Source organism: Colobus angolensis, unplaced genomic scaffold (assembly GCF_000951035.1).
Source record: "Colobus angolensis palliatus isolate OR3802 unplaced genomic scaffold, Cang.pa_1.0 Scaffold214, whole genome shotgun sequence".
NCBI classification, from domain to species: Eukaryota; Metazoa; Chordata; class Mammalia; order Primates; family Cercopithecidae; genus Colobus; species Colobus angolensis.
In genome coordinates, this window is record NW_012115311.1 from 459,991 (window position 1) to 486,847 (window position 26,857).

Here is a 26,857-nt window from a genome sequence, read left to right on the forward strand (position 1 = left end):
ATATATAAAATTTATTTTAGTTTCTCCTCTTCACCCTCAGGAGGTAATTTTGAGGTGTGAGGTGGTTACAAGAGATATTACCAGAAAGAAAAAGAGAAGTGAAGAACCTGGATAATCTATAAGTCTGGATTAATTCTCAAATTCTTTGTAATTTATACTGTATTAAGTCTACAGAGTATTGTTACTGAAAGAAACTTCACTTGCTGTTTTTTTTGGTGGGGGGGAGGAGAAGCAGGATGATGAACAAAAATCTTTTAAAAAATGCACCTGTGCTATATTTTTATTCATAATCAATCATCAGCTTATTTCCTTACTAACTATAGAATGTGTTCGTTTTACTTTAGGGATACAACAGTACAAACTCTTACGCTTCAGCCTTCAGTTAAAGATGGACTTATTGTATATGAAGACTCACCTTTGGTTAGTAATCTAATCATAGAAATGTTTTCAAGTGTATTTTTGTATCATAGTTGTGTTTCAGTTTTTGGAGGATGGATCTCTCATGGATTATGTATTAGTCTGTTTTCATGCTGCTTATAAAGACATACCTGAGACTGGGTAATTTATAAAGAAAAAAAGGTTTAATGGACTCAAAGTTCCACGTGACTCTGAAGGCCTCACAATCATGGTGGAAGGTGAAAGGCATGTCTCGCATGGCAGCAGGCAAGAGAGAATGAGAACCAAGAAAAGGGGTTTGCCCTTGTAAAACCATCAGATCTTGTGAGAGTTCCTCACTACCACAAGAACAGTGTGGGGGAAACTGCCCCCATGATTCAGTTATCTCCCACCGGGTCCCTCCCACTGGGTCCCTCTTTTGAATTATGGGAGCTACAATTCAAGATGAGATTTGGGTGGGGACACAGCCAAACCATATCAGATTCTAGTACGTTTCAGCCTAACTGGAAAGCGTTCATTCATGTTCATTTTAGGAGAGGATATTTATACGCAAATTACTGGGGAGATAACATGTTTTTCTATTTTGTTCTTCTGTCTTCAGAGTGAGAGATTTAGAGAATGACAGAAATCCTCTATTGATTTCTTTTCTATTCCACATTTTTTTTTTAAGTTTACTATCATTTTCAAATGTATACAGTTATAAAATAGGTAAAGTTTCTAGAAAAGTTTTTAGAAATAGTTCTATTTAATAAAATATTAGCCCAGTGTTTTAGACAGCTGGGAAGATCCAGTCCTCAAATTCCTACACAAGACCTAAAGAAATCTCAGCCTGCCAGGCGTGTCCCTCTGTGCACATGACACCTTTGCAGTAATGGCACAAATAAGTCATCATGGGAACCACTGTGGTCCAGACCCCAGGGAGTGGAGTCTTTAGGATCTCCTGCCTGAGTTCTCCCAGATTGGGCCTGACTTTCCCTGAACAAAGACCGGGTTGAGGATAGAAGCTACATGTTTTCTTTTTTTAAATTCAGTTATTTTTTTATCCTAAAATTTAAAAAAGAAAATTTCTTGTAAGTTTTTTTAAAATATGCTTTAAAATAATTGTGGTAGAAGGAATGCTCATTTCTTAATCTGTATTTTCTTAAAATATACCATCCTACGAGAAAAATTAGGATATGGTCCACTTTACGTTATATTTCTTACTTTTTTTTTTTAATCTTGAGATTTTTCACTTAAACTCATTGGATATCTTCTTTTATCCACCCCTCAAAAATGTTTTTAAGACTTTTCTCTAGCTTTCATCTTTCTTTTCATGATGTCACCATCAACCCAGTCACCTTAAATCTAAGACTTTTATTTTTCCTTTCTCCTCTTCCCACCCAAGCAACTGCCAAGACTATAGATTCTGCCTCTACAAAACCTTCAAATCAGTCTAATGCCTTTTATTTCCATTTTTTTCATACCTCCCTCAAATCAGGTTCCCAAATCACTTTTTAGCCAAACTATTCTGCATACTGTCACCAGATTAAATATCCTAAAGTGTAGCTCCAAGCTCCACTTCTATCCTGTGTCAACTCATAACCATTAAATTGCATCCCGTTACTTAACGAGGAAGTACCTATTTCTTGGTCTGGCAGTTAAACCCTTAGCAGTAGACACCCAGTCTACCCTTCTAGTCCCTTTTCTCACATTTAACTTCTACTTCAGCCAGCATAGACTGTTCATAGTCACTCATTTCTAGATTTGCCCCAGGATTTCTTGAGTTTAACCATTGATTCTCTTTGTCTTGAGTAGCCACCTCTTCTGCCCTATCCATTTTGGGTCTATTACAATTGTATACTCTTTTAAGAGCTTTAACAAATTCAGTGTTCTAATGTCCACAATGATTGTAATGTCTCACCCTTCATGACTCCCATGGCACTTTCTCTATTTGTTATACTTGTTTTAAATCTCTCCTACTCTTGGGTGTGAGATGTTGTTGGGTATCACTACCATGGGAATAATTTTAATACTAAAATGAAATAAAAAGATTACTGTAGAGTTGGCAGTTTAGTAACTACGTGAAGCTTTTGGTAGAAATCCCAAAATTTTGTTTCCAGCTCTGCTATAGATGTGTGTGTGTGTGTGTGTGTGTGTGTGTGTGTGTATTCTCATAACTTAAATAAAGCCAGCTGTTATAAATTCAAAGCAGTAAGTAATGAAGTTTTAATAATGGCTGTCTTTTATTTAATTGTTTATGATAAATTTTCTGTCTTCAAAGGTTAAAGCAGTAAAGTTGGGTCACATTCTGGTAGTAGATGAGGCAGACAAAGCTCCAACAAATGTCACGTGTATTTTAAAAACTCTAGTAGAAAATGGAGAAATGATTCTAGCAGATGGAAGACGCATTGTTGCAAGTGAGTATCTAAAAAGCAATGTTTCCTTTAATACATACAATGTTTATATCTCTGTATAAAATCACAAACTTAGCTGGGTACTTATTTACAAATAATAAGCATAAGTTCAATATAACTTAAGTTGCCTGTATTGACAATCATTTATAAAAATTAATACATCTGAATCTAGCTTTGTCAGTTTTACTTTTACAGCTAGCAAGCATCTTTGAAATTTTTAGTAGTAGTATTAGTACAAATCAACTTTGTATTTTTCTACTCTGACAATACCAACATATAACCCTGGAACTCATCTCTCAATTATTTGTGTATGATTTTTTTTTCAATTTGCTCATTATAATAAAAAATGCTGGACTTTTTATTTTATAGGTACAGATATATGTGATGAACATGTGTATATATAAAGACATATATATTACACACACACTCCTACCTTAGGAAGAAGTTATCCTCTGTTTTTTTATTATCTCCTGTCCCCCTCCCACACACACCCTTTTTGTTGTTATTGTTAGGAAAAAAAATGAAGATAGATTAATCTTGTCAGTGTATTTAAACTACAAGGAGCAATTAAGTTTGTCTGATGCAATGTGAGACCATTTTCTAAATTTAAAATTTAAAATGTTTGTGTCCTGAAAGGACTTGAAAATCTGTTAACTAGCCATTGAAAATATATAGCCAACCAGAGTAACCAAACAAGTTGAGACTAATAACTAAAATCTTCAATACTCAAAGAGAGTATGTAAGGAAAACTCCATTAAAAAGGTGCAAGTGCATCACCACAGAGATATTCTGGGACAGCATCATTGCAAGATTACCATTTTTGAGCCTGAACTTAGCACTAACAAAAGCATTCTAATATTTCAGTTTCACAATGATTTTATGTGAAAAATTAGAATTTGAGTTACCCTGAATACTTAAAAAAAAAAAAACATTCAGACTGTCAGAATTCTGCCTGCCCTTATGAAGCATTATGAGGACAGTGAAATGGCAAAGAAGAAGGAATTGCTGAAACACAATTGTAGTTTAAGAAATAATTATCTCCTGGCAACCGTCAACATTCTCTGATATATTTTTGAGGAACAGTCATTATAATTTTAAACTCAAGTATGATTGTAGCTGACGTTTTGAACAAGAGCACTTGAAGCTCTTTTGAATGTAGTTTCATGAACCATCACTTGTAGGGTTACGTTTTTCATTTTCTTTACTTTTTAAAATTTTCATTTTTTATTGTCATGTTTGTTTTGATTAACTGATTACATTTTGCCTGTAGCCACATACCCTTGTTATTTTCCACTACTAAGATTAATAGGGATCAGAGTTAAAACTATTGGTTGTATTGGTGTACATGAATATGTACATGCTGAAAGATTACTTTTTGGTATCATAAAAAAATGAGAGTAGGTTCTTCCGGACTCATCTCAAATAAAGCTGTAGGTACTTCACAACTATCGTTTTTTAAAGATGGGCAACCTAAGGGTGGGGTTTAAATAAATTAAGATAGCAAGTGGTTCTTCCTGAAATAACCATAATAAAACTTTTACTATCTTAAATTATTTTCTGGACTTCCAATTCTATCTGAAATGTACACTAGCCAGTAGAAATACCTTTCACATTTACACAAAGAAAGCCCCAGTCAACTTAAGATCACTTATTTTAAGAACTGTAGTACAATCACATGATTGGAAATAAATCAACATTTTACTAATGAGTTTGACGAGGTTTTTAAGACCTTTATTCTATTAACATGTATTTAGGTTGCAGGGTGCATGATCTAAACAGGAATAACTCCTTCGCTGCGTAATGGCGGGCTCTATGCAAAAGGATGTAGTTACTGATTTGATAAAAACTAAAGAAAGTTTGGATTATCCTTTAGCTATTCCTATTCCTTGAATTCTCTCTTATTATGGATTGCTTTTTTTTTTTTTTTTTGAGACGGAGTCTCGCTCTGTCCCCCAGGCTGGAGTGCAGTGCTGCGATCTCGACTGACTGCAAGCTCCACCTCCCGGGTTCACGCATTCTGCTGCCTCAGCCTCGCGAGTAGCTGGGACTACAGGCACCGGCCACCACACCCGCCTAATTTTTTGTATTTTTAGTAGAGACACGGTTTCAACATGTTGGCCAGGGTGGTCTTGATCTCCTGATCTCGTGATCTGCCCACCTCTGCCTCCCAAAGTGCTGGGATTACAGGCGTGAGCCACCACGCCTGGCCTCCCTTATTATGGATTTCTATCTTTAATTTTTTTAAGGACTAACAACATCTCAAGCCAGGCTTAAGTACCGTAAGTCTACATTTGGACAAGGTTGCTTTTTTTTAGATGTACACTGAATGTATATAAGAGTGCAGGTTCCTGTATAATTTAGTATATGCTTTATCAGTGTTTGCTTCTTGAGCAAATTTTTTTCAAGAAAGTTTTTGTTTCTGCAACCAAGTTATCACAGCCAAATATCTTAGAGCTTTTTATAATTGAACAGTATAACTATTTATGTTATCTTCAAGACTCTGTTCCTTGATATTTTTAAGAATTATTAAATATTGATAAAGAATAAATAGAAATTTTGTTTTTCAGATTCTGCTAATGTGAATGGAAGAGAAAATGTTGTTGTGATTCATCCTGATTTTAGGATGATTGTTCTGGCAAACAGACCTGGATTTCCTTTCCTAGGCAATGATTTCTTCGGTACCTTAGGTAAAAACTGTAATGATAATAACAATACCAATAAAAACACTGCTGTAATGGCTGTCATTGAATGCTTATCATGTGCTATGCCACCATCATTATCACCTTGTGAAAATACTTATTATCCCCTTTTAGTGAAGAAAAATATCTGATATTCAGAGAGGTTTTTGTTTTGTTTTGTTTTTTTCCAAGATGGAGTCTTGCTCTGTCACCCAGGCTGGAGTGCAGTGGCATAATCTTGGCCCACTACAACCTCCGCCCCCTGGGTTCAAGCAATTCTTCTGCCTCAGCCTCCCCAGTAGCAGGGATTACAGGCATGTGCCACTGGGCCTGGTTAATTTTTGTATTTTCAATAGACATGAGGTTTCACCATGTTGGCCAGGCTGGTCTCAAACTCCTGACTTCATGTGATCCACCTGCCTTGGCCTCCCAAAGTGATGGGATTGCAGGTGTGAGCCACCCTGCCCGGCCCAGAGAGATTATTTTTTGATAGTTTCTGGGATAATGAGTAGTGGACTTGGGCTTCAATTCTAAGTCTATCTGATCCCAGAGTCTTTTTTCTTAAACCATTACACTATACTTTGTTGTTTAGGAACTCTTGGAATAAAACACAAAATGAGAAATGGTTTTACTTTTGTCACATCCCCCTAACCATGAAAAAGATTGAGGTCAGCTCTGAGAAGACTGATTCACATTGATCGGAGAGGCCCTGGGATAAACTTACTCATCAAAAGTCTTTAAGAAGGACTTCTCTTCTCTGTAGCAAGTATATAATTCTGGACTCGCACACTCAATGTGAAGTAGGCCCAGTCTCTGAGTGAGATCTTTGATCTAGCAATTACCCATAAAGGAATTTATCCAAGGAATTTACCTATACAAGGTTTAAGTACAAGGATAGGCACTATAGCATAGTTTATAGTAGAAAGTATGCAAACAACCCTAATGTCCATCTAAATGGGACTGGATAAAGAAATTCTTTTGTATCCACACAGTAGAATGCTATGCAGCTGTTTAAAAACAGAGAATAAGTTTACTGACGCTGCTATAAAAAAATAAGTACTCAAAATAGTAATTGAAACAGTAAGTCAGTAAAGTGGGTATAGTAGTTTACCCGTTCCTGTGTTTTGGAAAAGGCAGGAGGGATGGATACATGCATATACTTGTATATGCATAGAATTTCTCCAGAAAGGTCCACAAGAATCTGATAAGCCGTTGTTTGCAATGGAAGTTAGGAATGGGAATATAAAATAGTTATACTGTTTTGTAGTTTTTATTATGTACAGATATTACCTTAAAAGTTACTAACAATTCTCAGATTACTGATACACTTAGAAATGTAATAATGTAAACACACCAAAGAAAAGTTGTTTCTAATTGTAAAGAGGTTTGAGTTCTTTTATTGTTTATAGGTCCCCTTATACCGCAAGTCACTCCTAATGCCTGTAAGAATACTCTCTCTTCTGTCTCCGTCTTCCATCCAGCTCCAAATCCTCATACTGTGCCATCTGCTCTTGTTTCTGTTATCTACCCCATTCATCCTAGTCACTTCTTATTGATCTTTAGCCCTTTGCTCACTTTCATTCTCTGCAACCCTACTCTCCTTTTGGAGTGGTTGCAATGTATACCTATGTGACCCATCCAACTCTCTGGCCTCTTGGCTCCTTGGATGTTTTTATTCCAGCGGTCTTATACCGTATCTTAGCCATCCATGGCTAGTTTCTATAACTGACACTTCTGTAACTTCTGTTTCCTATTCCTATTCTGTCTTCATTTGTCCTTGGGATTTTCATCTTATCCATGCATTCACCACCTCCAGTCTTTCCAGCTACTCCCTCTACTACACCAAATCCAACAACTCTTCAAATGTATGAGAAGCTTCAATCCATTGATCCTACCACCTTTTCACCTACCCATCTTGATATATATTCTTCTCCTTTACCTAGGCTTTTTTTTTTCTTACCTAGCTTCAATTCCATGATCTTTCACATTTATGACTCCCTTACATATATTCTTCAGCTTCACTGTTCCTCTCTTAGCTTGTCCTGTGCACTTGGAGCTCCTCTGCCCTGGTTACTGCCAACTCTCTGACAACATTGAACCTACACATGTACAGCTTAATGTGGTTAGAAAAAGCCCAAAACTGACCAATCTCATTTCGCATTCTTAACAGTGGACCTCAAGTGTCCCTAAATGCAATCACACCGTGCTTCGCTACACCTTTCACTTTCCTCTTCTCATATGATAATTCTTATCTTCTCTCTCCTCGCAGCTCCAACACTGCTGCATGAATTTCTTTTTGTTTTAAAATTATACAATACTTGAACATTCAATTACTGCAAGAGATTGAAATATAGAAGGGCTTATGGAGGGGAAAGGGAAATTCTCCTTCATTTTCCCACCAGTGTCATTCCTTTCCCATTGCTAACCAGGATTCAGTTTACTGACTTTCTTTTAGATTTCTGTTACTTTCTCCTGTCTTCCTCCTGCACTGAGAAAAATGAAAGCAATTAAAAATGAATGTCCACAGACTCCTACAACCAAGTCTTCCACCTACAATGTTCTGCTTTCCCACTTGTTGCAGGTCAACTATTCACATTCCCATCTAGAGGGAGTCCCTCCAGATGAGCACCAGATCCCACCTTCTGAAGGTTGCTGCTCTAGCAGTTCTGCCCTCCCTCTTCTGTATCAGCAACTTCCCTACATTATTCCCATCTGCAAACAATCAAGTTATTTCTTTCATCTTCAAAACACACACACACACACACACACACACACACACACCTCTTAGTCTTACTCTCTTTGCCACCTATTGCTACTTTTTTTCTTCTCCTTTGTAACAAAATTCCTCACAGTCGTTTGTACTCAAAAGAGTTGTCTACACTTGCAATTTCCATTTCTTCTGCACCATCCTCACTTAAATTCATTCTAATCAGATTTTTGCTCCCATTACTCCACAGAAACGGTTCTTATCTAGGTTATTAGTGACTTTTCTTTTGCTAAATCCAGTGGTTGATTCTTAGTCCTCGTTGTACTGAATCTACCAGCAGTATTTAATATATAGTTGATACAGTTAGTCACTTTCTTCTCCTTGATGCATTTTCCTTCACTTGACTTCTAATACTTCTTCAAGTATGTTCTTGGTTTCTTACCTTAATAACTATTCCTGCTCAACCTTATTTGTTGGAGCTTGTTAGAATGTCCCAAGGCTCAGGCCCTGGTCCTCTTACCTAGCTATACTCATTCCTTTAATAAAATCAGAATGCCTCATGTTTTAGACTACCAATTATATGCCAGTTATTGCCAAATATTCATCTCCAGCCCAGACCTTCCTCCTGAACTTCACACTCATATAGTTTCCAGTTCAATAGCTCCTATCTTGAATTTAACATGTCCATGATGAACTTACTTTTTTTTCTTAAACCTAATTTATAGTCTTTTGTAAATCTCTCTTAATGACAACTCCAAATTCATTTTTTGTTTCTCTCTTTCTCTTATGCTCTTTTCCATATATCCTGCAATCTTATTGGCTATACCCTCGAAATATATTCAGAATTATCCTGCTTTCCCCATCACCTCCATTTGCCGCCATTCTGATCTGAGCCACCATCATCTCTTACCTGGATTACTTCAAGTAGTCCCCTAATGGGTCGCCCTGCTTCCAGCCTTATTCTTGAACTGTGAAATATCAAAGGGTTTACTCTACTTTTAAGCTAACAAGTTAGCTTGCCACAGAAGGCTTTCATGGAAGAAGACACTAGACTCCTGAGTCAGAGATAGAAGAGGAATGAGTCTTCAGCAAAAGCAGTAGTCAAAGTATCAGCATTTGTGCTGTTTCCTCAAGCCCCAGTTCCCACAGGGCAACAGAAAGAGGGCCAAATGATAGCTGCACTTATAGTGAGGTGCCTTATAGAAGAGGAATCTTGAGCTTAGGTAACCCAAATTACCTTCTTACAAAGAAATAGAGAGAGAGAGAGAGAGAGAGAGAGAGAGAAATATATCTTCCAAGGCTGCACTATGTGCTCTACAAATGTTCTTGGAAATATAGTCAATGTGGTCAGTGCCTCTGCTCACAAGGTATTTATCTTCCTATGCCCTTTTATGGTCTGTTCACAGCACAGTAGTCCACGCCTCTGCTAAAATCCTCCATGGCTTCCCATTGTATTCTGAGTAGAGGTACAAGTATTTACAGCAGTTTTCAGTGTCCTACACGGTATGTCTCCCACATCCTTCTATGTCTGTAACCACATGTCCTGTACTGCTTGGTGCTGCTCTATCCACTTCCTCTATTCCATCTACTCTGCTCTCCTGCCTCTTCCTTCCACATGCCAGGTATGCCTGCCTTAAGGTCTTTGGATTAGCTGTACCAGCTGCCTGTAATGCTCTTCCCCCAGGTATCAACATTTGCTCAGATGTTACATTCTCATGAGGTTTACCTGACTGACCTCCCCCAGCATCACCATTTCTACTGTCCTCATTAATCATGATTTGATGAGTGAATGAATGAGGGGTCAATTATCTTTTTATGTTAGTGATAAGTTTTATTTTCAGCAAAAAAGGCAAAAGCCATTCTTCACCTTTGTATTTGAAAAGCTTTAGTATATGAGATAAAATTTTGAAGCTATCATGGCTTTCATTTTATTCAATTGCTTTTAAATACACACATACAAAATAATTGTTCAAATGGTTCCTAAATCAAAGTAAGATCATATTGCTACCTTACTAGATATTGTCATTTTCTAAAATGAACATATTAAATAATGTAAGTCTATTTACTTTTACTTCCTTTGATCCCTGGTCTGTTAGATTATGAATCATAGAATTATTTTTCCAGCACATTCTCTTTTCCCTAAATTACAGATGAAATACTATGTTTCTATATTCTTTTTCTTGATTTTAATTTAGACAATATCTCTACAGGTTTACTTTACCAAAACTAACCTCTAAAGTATATTCTATAAATCTGCACAAGATACAGATTGTTTAGAGAGTGATGCTACTAATTCTCCCTTTTTTAGTGCATAAAGAAGCATTTTTATGAGATAGATGTATAAAATTTTTGAAGATACTCAACATCTGTTGAAGTTGAAAAGGCTGTCTCAGAACCATTTGAAGAATATATTCCCACTAATAGAAAAGGAATAAACTATCTAAACTCTGTGCATGTGCATTTTTTTAAGAAGTACTAATACAGGTCTGGAAAAATAAATTAGACTCAGTGCTTTTGGGGGAGGGAGTGGCATTGGCAGAGACTGAAAGGAGAATTTTTTTTTCCTCTCTGTATTGGAACATCTTCCCATGAACATGTATTCAAGTATTACGTAAATTTTTTAACAAAAATAAATTCATGGAGATAAACCATTCATCACCCAGTTTTCTTTTGCTTCAGTCATTTATTTTCTTCTGTGTACCATCCTATTGTTGGATGGGCATTATATGCTTTGATGAGCAACCAATGGCTCTTTAAACAACCATTCCATTTTTTCCTGTGACATCATAATGGATTCATTGCATGCTGAATGTGAGTCTTTTCTCTCCTTTAGGTGATATTTTTAGCTGCCATGCAGTTGATAACCCCAAACCCCACTCGGAGCTCGAGATGCTCAGACAGTATGGACCAAATGTGCCTGAGCCCATCCTTCAGAAGCTTGTGGCTGCCTTTGGAGAGCTGAGGAGTTTGGCTGACCAAGGGGTTATTAACTATCCTTATTCTACCAGAGAAGTTGTCAACATAGTCAAACATTTACAGGTAGGTATGGCACACACCTGTACATAAGAGCCATCACTCTCTTCTTTATTTTTTATTTTTTCAGACTGTACAGTTTGTACCAGAGTTTTTAATTTCCATAAATATAATAATGAGTCAGATTACATAATTTGAAATGTTTATAATCTAAGTTATAAATATAGTAGGCCAATGAACGTTATTATCTGTTCAGCTTTTAAATTAACTTTGGCAAAGTCTTCAGTCATTACCGAAGAGTTAGGAAATTTGGTGGAAGGCCATTGTTAGAGGGCAGGTGAGGCAAGAGAGTGAGTCAGTGGGGAAACCTTCCTGCTCTGTTGTTAGGCTTTTTACAACAAGCATGTGGTATGTGAGTAAAAAATGTTTTTATTTTGAAACAAATCTCATGGAGACAACAGCAAACAGAGTAGGAACTAACAGTACTGATTAAATACCTGTAAATACTGCAAGAAAATGTTATGAGATAGAGTAGGCAGGAGCATGAAATTTCCTGCGACAATGTGCAATGTGTTCTCCACCTTAGTAAATAAAACAAACAAATACAAAATGATAGAAATCTTACTTACGAAACAAGTAAGGGTCTCCAAGCGAACAGTCACAACCCAACAACTCTTGACTTCCGCCCTATCCCCAACCCTCCAAGAAAACCCTAGAAAGAAAAGTAGAAAGGTGGGGTGGGGAGAGTACACACAGGGGAAGATGTTGATCCAAGGATACAAAGTTCCAGTTAGATAGGAGAAATAAGTTTTTGAGATTTATTGCAGGGCATGGTAACTGTAGTTAATAACAATGTAATGTATACTTTGAAATTGCTGAGAAAGTAGATTTTAAGTAATGGTTTTACCATAAAGTGTGTTAAATGATGGATATATTAGTTTGATTTAACCATTCTGTGAGGCATACATACATTGAAATATCACATTGTACCCCATAAATATATACAGTTATTATTTGTCAATTAAAAACAAGATTAAAAATAAAAGCTTTGTTCTGCCTATAAAACCATAAGTCCAGTTCAGCTAGCTCAGAACCCATCACCTAAAGAAAAGCAAAGCAGACCCAGGAAAGGACTCAGAGGACTTGAGCAGTGTAAATTCAGTTGTAGTCATACTTGTTTTCTTGCCCTCTACTGCTCCCTGTTCCTCTGTTGTTTGTACTTTGTGATGTTCTGTCCTTCTTTTCTTGTTGCTTTATCTTTTCTTCTTCATTTATTCACAGACCGACTTTTCTGAAAACTTCTGTATAGATATTTAACACGCTCCTTTACTTAACTAGCATTTTTTAACTGTTCGAGCTGGTACTCGTATTAAAGGCAGGAGATTTCAGAAAGCAGTGACAATCACTGACACCAGGATCTAGGCACTGCTGTAACATTTGAGAGGAGGAACTGTTCCCCCTCAAATTCTGGCATTTATTTAAAAAGGAAAATATTGTTAAGTCATCTGAGCAAACATTAAAAGAGAAAAATGTCTACATTCCTACTACCTGCTTATCTGACAAGGCCAGTAAATTTCTGCTATAGTTCATTTGATCATTATTGTCCTATCCATTTCATAAATCTTTATAATGTTGTATATTTTATCACATGCGTAATAAGGGAATTTTTTTTTAATACAGAAATTTCCCACTGAAGGTCTCTCCAGTGTAGTTCGAAATGTGTTTGACTTTGATTCCTACAACAACGACATGAGGGAGATATTGATTAACACATTACACAAATACGGGATACCTATTGGAGCAAAGCCTACCAGTGTGCAGCTGGCAAAGGAGTAAGGCAAATTCACTGTCGATCAGTATTTTTCTGATTCTTAAATGCTGATAGTTCTTGATTTACCATTGCATTCTACAAAACTGATTTGCCATAGAAATTACTTTTATGAGTAAGCTTTTCAAATATATATATATGTTGCTATTTGTTGGCTGCTTTTCAGTTAAATAGCATTATTTATAGGCCTGTAAATTGAAAATTTTGATTATTATGTATGTCCCATGAGTAGATGTAATACAGTCAAATAAAGGGAAATATTTGTTTCTTTAACAGTCTCAGTCCTTTTGTTGAATTATTATGAGTATTACTATTTCATAATCCAGTGCACACCATTGTACAAACATGAAAACCACATAGAGATAATGTACATTTAGTTGATATGTTCTTATTTCTGTTACTATATAGTTTTCTTTATGATAATTTTCCAAATTTATGGTCATGTTAACTAGAGAGATTTTTGGTTACTTATGTCAGCTTCATAGATGAAAGAGGTAGTAAGAACTGGTGGGTTTATTTCATGCGAACTAGTTGCCTACCCTTTATTTTACAATCATAGGCTGTTACTTAATATTAGTTAAGAATCTTGCACATATGGTGTTGACCAGAAAAGTAATTGACAGAGTTTTTCAGTAGAGTAATTAAGTCAGCACAAATTCACTAGAAAATAGTTTTCAATATGTCTAACTTATGGATAATGCATCTAATACCATCTTTGTCTATAAAAATAGTTAATTATAAATTCATAGGGGATAATAATCACTTTTAAATTACTGTTCAATTTTAGCCCCAAATAGGAGACACTATCTTTCTGTAGACAAAATGTGTTAAATGTAAATATAAATCACTGATTATATTTAAATATAAATCAGTGATTAGCAAAAAAAAAAGGTGATATATAAAATCTGCAAGGTGTATACTCATCCACATTTATTGATTCTTTGAAGTCATTATAAAAACTTGTCAGGATATATGCCAATAGACATAAATTATTAAAGTATCAGGAACTTCTAAAAGAGAAACAAATATTTCCCTTCTGTGTTAAAAGAACAAGATGGACTTATCTTAGAAATTATATTATCCGTGCATTGGTTTATATTATTAATGAATAAGTAAATTATTTTCCAGAAAAATGACCGGGTGGCAATTGCAAATGCACACATCTTTTTGGCACAATGCTATTTTACTGATTGATTAGCAGTCCTTAAGGGCATTTGAAACTAGATCAGTAATTTAATGGGTATAACATATTGTCTGTATAAGAGAGTTCAAGAAATTCTCTTTCATATGCGAGATATCTATTAGAAATTTTCTTTAATATGCAAACTTAAGTTATTTACTTCCTTTTTGTAAACTCTCTTTATTTTTAGCTGGAAATAAGATGGCTTTTATTACCATTAACAAATTTATATAATTAGAGTACTGACTTTATGGGAACTAAGCTCATGATTTTAAAACGATATCTTTTTCTACTCTTGTACAACTATAAATACAAATTAAAATACATATTAATTGGGTAAGGTTAATCATGAGAAAATTTTTACTTCGAAAGCAATTTTAGTTTCTAAGGAAGAAACTAAAAATGGTTTAACTTATTCATTGTCATCCTCAGTTCTAAACAGAAAAATTCTTGCTATGGCAAGTTAATTCTAACTCTAGTACTTAGGAGTAGAAGCAAAAGTACTTTGAGCCTGGAAACAAGTTGGTGACACTCTTGCGTTACAAGGGGATGGAAACAACTAGTTGTCCCCCAACCGCATATAGCTAGAAACAGACTTAAGCAGATGTGAAGGAAGAGTGAATTTTCCTTTTAGAAGGAGCTCATAGTAGGTTATAATTTCCACAGTCATTCAGAGCAATTTTTTCCTCATATGTTAATTGCAATAAGTTAGGCAACTCAAAAGTAGTGTTCTTTTATTGCCCTTCATGAAATTCACAGGTTCCATAGCAATTTCTATCAAATTATCAGCCTTGTACTTAGAGAGAGTAGGATGATGAAGTGAACAAAGTAATGGCCTGGGAATTTAGCAGTTAGTCATATGTTCACCTGTCTACCCGGATCAGACATGGAAAAACAGGTGAAAAGAGCCCTCAAAGAGCTCACCATTCTGTTTTGGTCATTTGAATTTAGAGAAGTTACTTAACTAATTCTCTATTGGTATAGAGGGCCTTTTCTTATAAATAGCGTATCTATTTGATTTTTTAAAATATTTTAAAAATATTTTTAAATATTTTAATGTTTTAAAATATTAAGGAAGTACACTGGGAGAAATTATTTTTAAAAATATTTGATTTACCATCTAAATCAGGACATTTTTGAGAAAGGCAGGGGAAGCTGTTGACAATAATTCTATAAAAAGTGTAAAATAAGACTGCCCTGGCCAAGCCAGAAGATGTGATTATCTTCATTGTAGATCATCAGTAAAGTTCCTTTCTATTCTAACATCTTTTGAATTTTAATGTATTCATAATGTTTATCTCATCTGTAAAAACAAACTTAAAAATATGTGATACTAATACTTTTCATTCCCCCTCTCCGCCCCTGCCGCCCAAGTAGTGTACTGTTGATGGTAATCACATAGACCACTGAGAAGTTAGTCTTCCCCATGCAGTCTTTGATTTCACTTTGACTTTTCTAGACCTTTTGCTAAACCAGTTCTTCTAGGCTGCTTCTACCCAGCTCTGCAGGTGCTGTTAGTGGGGAAGATACACATTGGATTTCAGTTCCTAAGGAAGAAGGATAAAATGGTTTAGAACTATTAGTATCTTTTTGCCCTGAATGAACAGTTCTCACTACAACTTAATTTTCATGTTCTCGAATCCAACTGCAATGCTTATTGATGGGAGCAAAGTTACACTGAAACTAGAACAAGATGATCATACCCACACTTAGGGTGGGGATGGAAAGATAATTGGCCACCCACTACATATAGCTAAAAACAGATATAAGGCAGATGTTTTAGAAGGGGGGATTTTTTTACATGGGCCGAGATAATACTAAACCACTGTTTGTGTAGTTGTCTATAGCACCTTCTTCCTCAACTGAAATCAGAATATACTTGTCTGTTCAGTAGTGGTGATGTTATTTTTGTGTTCTTTTGCAAAATTCCCAAAAAGAGAGATGCTGTCACTTTCCCTTTTGTTCTCCTAAAGAGTGCAGTGATGTTATCTATGTCACAGGTCTCTGCACATTTTTTAAAAGCCCAATGTGATAAGGTGAATTTAACTTGTCTTCTTTAATAAACTTTTGCTAAACCTGGTATTTTTAGACTGAGTCTTATTGGGTGGTTATTTTATTTTACTTGATCCTGCAATAATGGAGCTCTTCTTCCTTATCTACAAATATATTCCCAGACCTTAGTACCAGGATCAGAATTGGCTACCTAGACCCCACCCACCAACTGCATTTGCCCCTTTCCACTAGTACTTCCTGAGGTTTGCTATTGCTCCTCTTTTAAGTTTCTAATATATGGGAAAGGACATGCCAAGAGAAGGCAAACATAACTAAATAAGGAAGTACACTGGGAGAAATTATTTTTAAAAATACGAATAGTATGCTTTATATGGGGGTTGAATTTAATTCTGTGACATTTGTCCTGTAGAGAAACAACTGTATGCCATCTGTGAATCAAGAAAAGATGATCATCCTCACACTCAAAATGGGGATTTGTCCTATAGAGAAACAAGACAATTGATGTTGTATGTGTGTGTTGCATGTATTAATGTCATTTTGTCAGTATTGTAGGGAGAGATAGGAGGATTTACGTTAAAATTGAAACTCTTGAATTTTAAACGTTATTATTGGAAATATCTTTGTAACATATATATTTTAAGAGAATTAGGTCCAAACATCCAACCAAAGCCATAGATTATCTGCTATACTTAAATATAGACAACTATAAATATAAACTTTAAAGCAAAGTTTGCCTGTTTTTTCCTCAAGTGAACTTTTATGTCTGAACTTTCTTTTATTTGGAAATAAACATACTGCTAGCACATTAGCACTTCCAAATTAAAAAGTGTGTTTCAGAATAATTTATGAAATCTGCTATACTGGGAAAACATTTGTTTTAAAGAAAGAAAAAAAAATGCTGTCTTTTTCACCAAATTTCCATTTTAAGAAACTTATACACTATTTTATCTTAAATTTGTATGTCACTATTACTTTACAGTTCTTAAGATGGGAAAATTGTCATTTCATAGATCAACAATGAAATGTAAATACTCTACTTCTAAATATAATTATAACAACAACAATGTTATGATTATATTTCATAATAATGGTAATAATGATGGTAGTACAATAATATTGATGATGGTAGTAGGAACAGTTGTAGATAACTAAGTACCAGACATATTTCCAAGCACTTTCTTTACATGAATTTATGTAATCCTCACAGCAGACCGATGGCATATATATAATATTATTGCATCTTGTAGATGAGGAATTTGAGGCACAGAGAAGTTACATAGCTTGCTGGAGGTTAGAAAGCAGGGGTAGAGCTGGGCTATATGTAATATTAATTCCAATTCTAAGGATGATATAGACAGATTGATATGTAGATGGTAGGGAATTTCTAAATCAGTTTAGTTATTTAGATATTGAAAATTATCAATAGTTTTGGCTTAAAAGGACCTTGGGATTTTGAGTAACCAACTTGGAACTCATCATTGACCATGATGTCATGTACATATAATATACAAATTCTTATTCTTCAAGGAGTTATAACAGATTCAGATGCTTTGATTTTAGCCATAGTTCGAAATGAAGAGTAACCACAAAGCAGATAAATAGAGACTTTTGGCACAACAGAGATCATTTTGGAGACCTCTTCATTTCTCATTTAATTTTTCTTTTCTTGTGACATATGGTGGATCAAGAAATAAAACACAAGGTGATTCACTTAGAAAAATAAAAACCTTAGAAAACTTTGTATGACCACCATATATAAGAAGTATACTAGCCATCATTTCTTCTCGATTTGGAACACAAATTTATAGACTCTTCTCAAAGATTGTTGTAATTTTAAGAATAAGCCTACAGAGAAATTGTCTCTATCCTCTGAAGTTACCTTCATGTGTTTTTCGCTCCCCGCCTTCTCCAGGAGACACACATTCTATAAAATATTTAAATATTCATTCTCTGTGCCCCAAGTTCTTTGCCCTCAATTCCGTTGATATTTTAGTATTACCCCTGATTGAAGTAGCTGAGATTGTGTTTTCATTTGTGTGTACTTCAGTGTGTGTTACAGGATTGTACTTAGTATTTATCTTTTCAGAGCAGTGCCAGATGTGCATATTTGCAGACAGAAAGCTTCATCTCTTTTGAATTTGTCCTTGAAAGGATATCTGCCTAGAATTGGTTTTCTGCTTTAAAAGTTTACATAGTTGTGCCATCAATAGCAGCTGCTACTTCTCTAACGGAGAACAACTATGGAGTCTTCAAAGTATCAGAGGCATCAAAAAGAACACCCCCTGCCAGGGCCTCTCTTTGGAATACTTTTATTAGATTTCTCTTTGAAAGTCAGAATGATTATCAATTTACTGTTTATCATACTAACATAAAATATTGTTTGTTTAAAGTTTTGTGCCTTTCTTTCATTTCCCCAAACTATTATATGCCATAATTTTCCTTTTGTAATCATAGTTTTTTTCAAATAAGTTCATGATGTTGATCATGGAGTTCTAAGGTGTACAGTTCCACTCTGAATGACTATTTAATTTCATTTCAGAAAAGAGCTGTTAGTTTCAAAAATGATAAGGTCTACTTAATGACACCTCAAAAGTGTCATAAGCAGAAGAGTGGTGATGAGTTTTATATTGTCATGGTCTTTGCCTTCTATTCTCTTGGCATATTGTGAAGTAGCGTCACAGCTATTCCATTTGCTTTTAGCTCATTTATGGGGATACAAAAAATAAGAAAATATCAAATCTACGTAGAAACTTTCAAGATCTGTGCATCTTCTCTCATGCATGCAGTAGCACAGAATGATTCTTGATCCCTTAAGCATTTAAAAGTGATGTTTTATGAAAGCCTATCTCCTAGCTGAATAGAAATCAACAATCCCCACCTGTAGCTATCATTTCGAAATAAACCTGCAAAGTAGAGTGCATCATTCGTTGAGGCTTGTAAGTGAAGGAGATGGTCGACATGTAATCAGAATGCAAAGTGAAAATTTACCATAGTAGTTTGCAAATTGCCATTGAGATGAGAAACAAGTAGGTCAAAAGGTTGGCAGTTATAATATAACCAAACATTCTTTCATTTACCAGACACTTACTTAGTGGTAAACAGCATATAGGGAGTATGAATTACAAAAGTGACGAAGACTTATCATCTGCCTTCGAAGCCATCACAATTAACTGGGAAAGCTGTCAAGTGAAAGACTGACTTGTAGCTAGGAGTGGTGGTGCATGCCTGTAGTCCCAGCTACTCAGGAGGCTGAGGCAGGAGGATTCCTTGAGCCCATAAGTTCAAGGCTGTGGAGCACGATGATTGCACCTGTGAATAGCCAATGCACTCCAGCTTGGCAACATAGCTAGACCCTGTTTCCTTAAAAAAAAAAAAAAAAGAGAGAGAGAGAGAGAGAGACAGAGTGACTCATGTGAAGTTGGAGCCCCGCAATAGGGAACCAAGACTCAGGATTGCAGCCATCTGCCCTGGGGAAGAGTCAGTGAAGAGAGAGAGGCTGAATCATTAAAGTATTCTCCAGGCAAATAAAGAAGGGAAGAACACTGGAGACATTTTAAGAAAACATGGTGCATTTTGGAAACTAAAGACTGTTTGGCAACTAACTCAGGGTTAAGTGAGAGCATGCTGAGTGGTGAGGCTGAAAGAAAGAGATCAGAGTTTCAATCAGAGAACAACATGGTTACCTTTCTAATTTAAAAAGACTCCTCCTTTTTGGTTTTCTAAAGGTAATAAACTGAAAGGTGGTGAACCTAAAGGCAGGAAGACCTGTTGCAAAGCAGTTGCAGTAACCCAGGTGATGAAGAATGAGGCCCACATTGTGGCGGTGGCAATGAAATAGAAGTACAACAGCAAGAGAGGATTAGGTGGCAGAACTGATGGATTCTGAATACTAGAGATCCAAATGAGTAAGACGTAAGGCTTACTCTCGATGCATTAACGCTCTAGTAAGGAAAACATGTAAAACTACCAACCTTATTATGCAATGTTATATTCAAAGTGCGATATTCACAGTAGGGTTTTCATCCTGTGAGTCCTTCTTGTGAGAAATACAGGAAATTTTTCACGGGGAAAGTTTTCAACAACTGGGAGAGTTTCAGTCCCAGTTATCTTATTGTGGATGATTAGAAAAGAAAAGAACATAAGATTAGAAAATACTAAGGTGCAGCTGATAAAGCAGATGGCAGAAAGAGAGAAGACATTTTTTCAGTGAAACGTGAAGAAAGATTAAGGAAAGGAAACCCTGGCCCCAGAACTGTAGTCTGGCAACTTCTGTGAGGAGGAAGAGAGCCAGAGATGTGTGGAGCAAGCTGACAACATCCGCATTGGCACTGAGTGACGCTGGGCAACAGCACTAAACTACAGTGTCATTCTGGGTATCGGGGAGTATATTTGAGAAGTGCCTGCCAAGAACAGCAAATTTCCCAAAATCTTCCATCTCATAAATCTAGATTACTCTGCATTTCTGTGATCTCTTCTGGACCTCGGTAGCAGAGGTATACAAGTCTAAGTTATGAAGTGGAAGCCCTAATTTCTAAATGCAGAACCAAGCACAGAAAGGGAAAATATGTACAAATATTCACATATACATCATTTGTAGCAAAGCAAAATTAACTTACCAACATACTGTGAGACGGTAGGGAAGTGACATTCTGAAGTTTCTAGCAAATAAAGGAACATACTACTGGGAATTAATAATGGTATCCATTGTTACTAAAGTATGTGAAGGGGCATTTGTATTATCTCTCTTTAATGTGCTGGCTTTTTCTTTTAGTACATATGAAAATATTTTAAGGGATTTCTTAGTTCTGACCTGCTCTCTAAATTTTTTTCTCTCTCAGGTCTTTAATGTGAAAATTACAGATTCCATAGAACTTTATTCTAAGAGTTTCTAGGAGTTTTGTATGTATAAATTTATGTGGAAACCCAGAAGTGTAAGGAATTCATTTTTCCCAGAAAGGAATGTAGAGGAGTGGGGAGTAATGCAAGTGGGAGTAACATTTGAATTGGCACTTGGGAATAAGAAGGATTTCACCAAGGAGGCTGGAGCAGAAAGGAATTCTAAGTGGAGGTAATGGCCTCCTGGAAGCATGAAAATGCATAGCATGTTCAGGAATAGCAAGTAAGAGTTTGAGGTAGCCGAGACTGAGAGGAAGGGATAAGCACAAAGCCAGAATTATTAGTCAGGGCTATTCCATGAAAGGCTCCAGTGACCTTTGTTGGACAACCCAACTTAATTTTTGCCAGAAGTTAGATTTAAAACATCAGGAATGAGTGAGGCCTGCTAAAATTGGAGTTGTTATTTTTCTTCTCAAAGATGGTAGTAATTGTTGAATTTTTGAAAGTTGGTGGAACAGCCCTGAAGGGTTCCATTATTCCCATGAAAATTAGTAGTTCTTGTGGTAAGGAAATGTTTTAGGAATTGTTGATAATAGGTATGTCAACAACTTCCAATTGCATAATGCCCCTAGAAAGATCCAAATCTTTTTCATGTGTTTTCTTTCATATTCCAAAAATAGTGTTGGCAAATGTTCAGAGAAGGCAGAAATTTGCCAGAACATACTCTTTAAAACCCAGCTCACCAATTTATGAAAGCAATCTTAGACAAATCTCTTGCGTGTCATTCAGACTATAGTACTTGACTTTGGTGTCCATATGCATCATGTTATGAATTGTATGTGTGTTTTAAAACAAAAGAAAACCTTTTTTGTTCTTTCTGTAACTTGCTCAAGTACTATAATTTGACCTGAGTCATAATTGCGATACTCACCTTTCTTTTAGTCCAAACTTTTACTTCCAGATCCTTATTATCATTTCCACAAGGGATTAAGAAACACCAAACATAGGAGCTAAAATACTTCCCTGTTTTAAAAAAACATAAATTCATGAATGACATTGAAGATAAAAAACAGTGCTATTTATGGGCCTTAAGTTCTTCCTCCTTCCCCATGAAATCAAATTCACACATCATTCTAGCTGGGACTTTAACAAAGTTAAACAATACAAGTGACAAAGTCTTAAAGCCATGGAAAATGCCATTATTGTTTTAATCAAATCAGATATTAAAACTTAAGTCTGGTCAGAGTTGGATGACATAGTTCACTAAGAGAGTAGAGGGGCTTTTGCTAACTGGTTATTTAGAGTTTCCCCTAAATTAATGTTGATTATGTTTCAAATTTCAAAGCTTGCTCATGTACCGAAATATAATATAATGCTTCCGCTTTCCCCTAACTACTAACTTACCAAGGGAGAGAAAGTTAGTAATGGTCAAATTTTCCCACAGCTTATTCGGAGGTCTTAGTAGTAGAAAATAAATGAGGGGCTTGGGTTTACCTCAGTTTGGCCAGCCTAGAGCCTACAGTAATAGTCCAGAAACAATAATACCCCATGTTACCAAGGGACAGAATGGTGTCAGTTTGATTGTGTAACTCCAGGACACCCTGTGTTATGTGTCTTTCAGTTTAGTTATTACTGCCAATAGCATCATGTTATGTGGTTCTGGAATAGATTCTATATAGGGTACCTGAAGGTCCTTCCCATACCCTGCCAACCACACAGCCAGTGCTATTTTTATATAGAGCCAGGCAACGTATAATTTCCATGACTGTTATTTAGAATGAGTTGGCAAGTTCAAACCAGATTTTATGAACATGCCTGGCGTTGTCAGTAAAACCTGAAAGTTGAGCAAAGTTACTTTTTCTCAAATGGATGAAGGTTTTTTTTTAAAGCATTTGTATGATAGTTTTGTAAGATTTATGAAAGAATATATTAGATCGATTTTTTAGGCTATGTATCAACCAAAGATCATTTAATTAATGATCTCCCCTGAATTAAATTAAATTTCAAGATGTGAAACTGTTTCTGTTGTCTTCAAAGAACCAATTTGGGATGTATCCAGAGTTTGTTTTTATATGCTTTAATAAAGCATGTGTATCTATCAGGGGATCTGTTCTGTAAGTATAGATATTTTCATTCTGATTATTTATTTTCACTTCAGAGTATCAAGACAATGCAAGACTATAAAACTTACCAGTGACACTTCTCTCTGCTCTCTTCCTTGATCATCACAGACTCCCCAGGCTGTAAGGAACTTCACAGATCATTCCCTTCATTTCACAAATGAAGAAATTAATATCAAGCAAAGTCAAAAAGGCAAAAAAAGAAAGAAATTAATACTTAGAGAAAACGATGGACTTTCCCCTTCCCAAGTTTATATAGTAGGTTAATAAAAGAACTAGAACTAAAGCCCAAATCCCTTGCAGTCTGTTACATTATGTCTTCTATGCTGGCAGATTATTAAGTATATCTCTTTCTTTTATTTTCCTGTTTCTACATTTGGAGCCCCAATTCTCCTTCGGTGAACTGCTGAAAGCAAGTGTAAAATAGAGTTTATTCCCTAAACTAAAAGAGAGATCCCAGTCTATGTTTTCAAGATCTGGCCTGTTAACACAGAAATGTATTTTTATTACATTCAAAAGAAAGAAAACAGTAATTGTAAGACCCCTTTATTCCCCTAATTCAGTACCCTCCTCCTGACCCTCTGCACACACACATTCTTTCCTGGTGAAAAGATGGAAGTAAGTGGGTCACCAATTGAGATAATTGTCCAGATACTTAAAATATATTTTAGACGATAGATTCAAAAGTGTGTGTGTGTACTTTTGAGAGATTTATGTCATATGATTTAGAAGAATTTCAATATTAGTTTCTTTTTCTTTCCTCTTGTGATAAACATTAGCATTCAAAAGGGACGAAAAGCATATTCTACTAGAATGTTTGCTTCCATTATTTTATGCAAAAAAAAAATCTTAGCCTTACATGATTTTGTTAAGCATATGGAAATATTATGTCAGACTACTTTTTTACTGTAAACAAAATAATTTCTAAATATAAACATGTGTTCTTTTAATGATCATCAGACTCATTCCAAGGATACATTTCAATTTGTAACCATGTGCATTTTATTTTTAGAGAGCTTTTAACTCTGAATCACTAAATTTCTAATGCATTAAATGACAAATCAATGGTTCCTATTTTAAAGACTCAAATAAAAGATAGTATGATTAAAAAGTGAAGACTTGGCTCACACTTATAATCCCAGCACTTTTGGAGGCTGAAGCAGGAGGATCACTTGAGTCCAGGAGTTTGAGACCAGCCTGGGCAACACAGCAAGACCCTGCTTCTACTACTTCTACTAAAAATTAAAAATAAAAAAATTAGCCACGCATAGTTTTGCATGCCTGTAGTTCCTGCTACTCAGGAGGATGAGGTAGGAGGATCATGAGTCCAGAAATTCAAGGATGCAGTGAGCTGTGATTGCACTACTGCCCTCCAGCCTGGGTGACAGAGTGAGACCCTGTCTCAAAGAAAAAAAAATGAAGACTTAAAAAAAATTATCTGCTGTTTTATACTTTAGTATTGCCATGTTGGTTTTGGCAAATCACCTTATTTGAAAGTCATTTTAAATAAAAGGGAATCTAAATACAGAATGATGGCATTAGAAATCAGCATATAGCTCCCTTGGTGGGTTAGTGCTGAAAGTGGCCCCACAGGTGCTTCTGGATTCCAGTAATGCTCTACCTCTTTGGGTACTGGTTACACATGCGTGCAGAGCTGACATATTTATCTGGACATTTTAGTATGTACTTTATGTTTTAATTCAAAGTAAAAAAATTAAGATGCCCAAATAAAGTCTATGAAGCTTGCCGTATACAACATACAAAGTGGGACTAGTAGTATCATGTACTCTTTATTATTTGATTCCAAATTTAAAAGAATAGGCTGGGCGTGGTGGCTCATGCCTGTAATCCCAGCACTTTGGGAGGCCAAGGCAGGCAGATCACCTGAGGTCGAGACCAGCCTGACCAACACGGTGAAACCCCATCTCTACTAAAAAGTCAAAAAGGTTAGCTGGACGTGGGGCAGGCACTAGTAATCATGCCTGTAATCCCAGCACTTTGGGAGGCCAAGGCAGGCAGATCACCTGAGGTCGAGACCAGCCTGACCAACATGGAGAAACCCCACCTCTATAAAAATACAAAATTAGCCAGGCGTGGTGATGCATGCCTGTAATCCCAGCTACTCAGGAAGGCTAAAACAAAAGAATTGCTTAAACCCAGGAGGCGGAGGTTGTGGTGAGCCTATATCACACAATTGCACTCCAGCCTGGGCAACAAGAGTGAAACTCCGTCTCAAAAAAAAGAATAGACTGAAAAAATTGATAGATTGCTCCAATTTTTTAAAAAAGTTTTCCTATACTCTACCAGAAATGTAAATGTTAAATTACTGCAATTCAAAGGAGTATGTATGTAAATCAATTATATTTGTCATTAAGGTAAAAACAGGGCCTTGCCTTACCTTCTGAGTTTCTGAAATGTGGGATCTTTTTTGTCTTAATACTTTAAGACAAAATCATTTTAAAATCATTTTAAACATGATTTTTACAGTCTTTTTAATGAAATGAAGTATAAGTCACTTCTAAGCAAAGCGTTCTTCAAATTTATTTGTGTGGTTGGTAATAGGTGGCTTGTTATTTTTTTCTATGACTTGGATACAATAAGAAATATTTACTTTGCAAATCATCCTTAACAGGTTGCCTCTGCCAGAACAGACATTCATGGGCTACTGGACAATTGGTCAGGCAAGAAGTGGGATGCAAAAACTCTTGTGTCCAGTGGAAACTCATCATATAGACATAAAGGTTAATATCATCATTATTTTCTCTTAAAATATTGAACCTTATAAATTTTGCTGTATCTTCCCTGGAGATAATCCAAACAATCTCAGAAATGGTTTGTTCTGATGTTATTTTAGCTTCTGCTCTAACTTTCTAATCAGGCTGGCCTCTCAGTAGACAATTCCTAAAGGCTAGATAGAATATCTAAAGAGCTAATTGGATGATGAGAGTCTGGTATGTTACATATTTTCCTAGGAAAGTTGCTCTGTGATATTTGTCTTATGCTAATAGGATTAAAACTTTGTGCTTTTTGATTTTTGGCCTCTTTTTAGCCACACATTGTTGCCAGGTTCAGTCTTCATGTGAAAGTAAAGGAAAGAACTATCAGTCACTAGTTGCAATAGAAGTCCCTCTAGGTATTTCAAGCAGAAAGGAATTTACTGTGAGAAATTAGATGCTTGTAAAATCATTAGAAAGGGCAGCAGGAACAGAAGTTGAGGGACAACACTGGACTTGTAATTTCAAGATCAGTATTTCTGCTTCTGCTGTCATCGCTGCTGCTGAGGGCAGCACAGTAGAGCAGCGTCAGCAAACATTTTCTCTAAAGGACCACAGAGTCAATATTTTAGGCTTTGTAACCATACAGATTCTGTTGCAACCACTCAACTCTGCCATATAGTACAAAAGCAGCCTTGGCAGTACATAAACAAGTGGAAGTGGCTGTGTTTCACTAAAATTTTATTTACAAAAAAAACAGGCTGTGGGTCAGACCTGGCCTGCAGGCCATAGTTTGTCAACCTTTACAGTAAGACAAAGGGAAACACACCCAGACATGGGCTAATCTGACTGTTCATTTTTGTCAGAGCCTCCTTGTCTGCTATCACTGCAGGAAGATGGCCACTACCTCTTTTCTGCCTTCCAGATCTCATTCAAGTGCATTTAATTGGCAAAACCTAAATCATTTCCAGAACGCTTTGTATTTATTATTATTGTTTTTTTTTTTTTTTTTTTTTTTT

At 35.9% G+C, this 26,857-nt stretch overlaps 1 protein-coding gene across 1 annotated transcript in view; it reads left to right on the forward strand.

Annotated features, from left to right (window-relative positions):
• VWA8 (von Willebrand factor A domain containing 8) overlaps positions 1-26,857 on the forward strand; it is a 402,889-nt gene that overhangs the window by 236,390 nt on the left and 139,642 nt on the right. The window contains exons 22-27 of the mRNA XM_011943037.1: positions 345-420; positions 2,657-2,792; positions 5,357-5,476; positions 11,008-11,213; positions 12,828-12,979; positions 25,757-25,865. Coding sequence (XP_011798427.1) covers positions 345-420; positions 2,657-2,792; positions 5,357-5,476; positions 11,008-11,213; positions 12,828-12,979; positions 25,757-25,865 — 799 coding nt within the window. The remainder of the gene's footprint in view (positions 1-344; positions 421-2,656; positions 2,793-5,356; positions 5,477-11,007; positions 11,214-12,827; positions 12,980-25,756; positions 25,866-26,857) is intronic.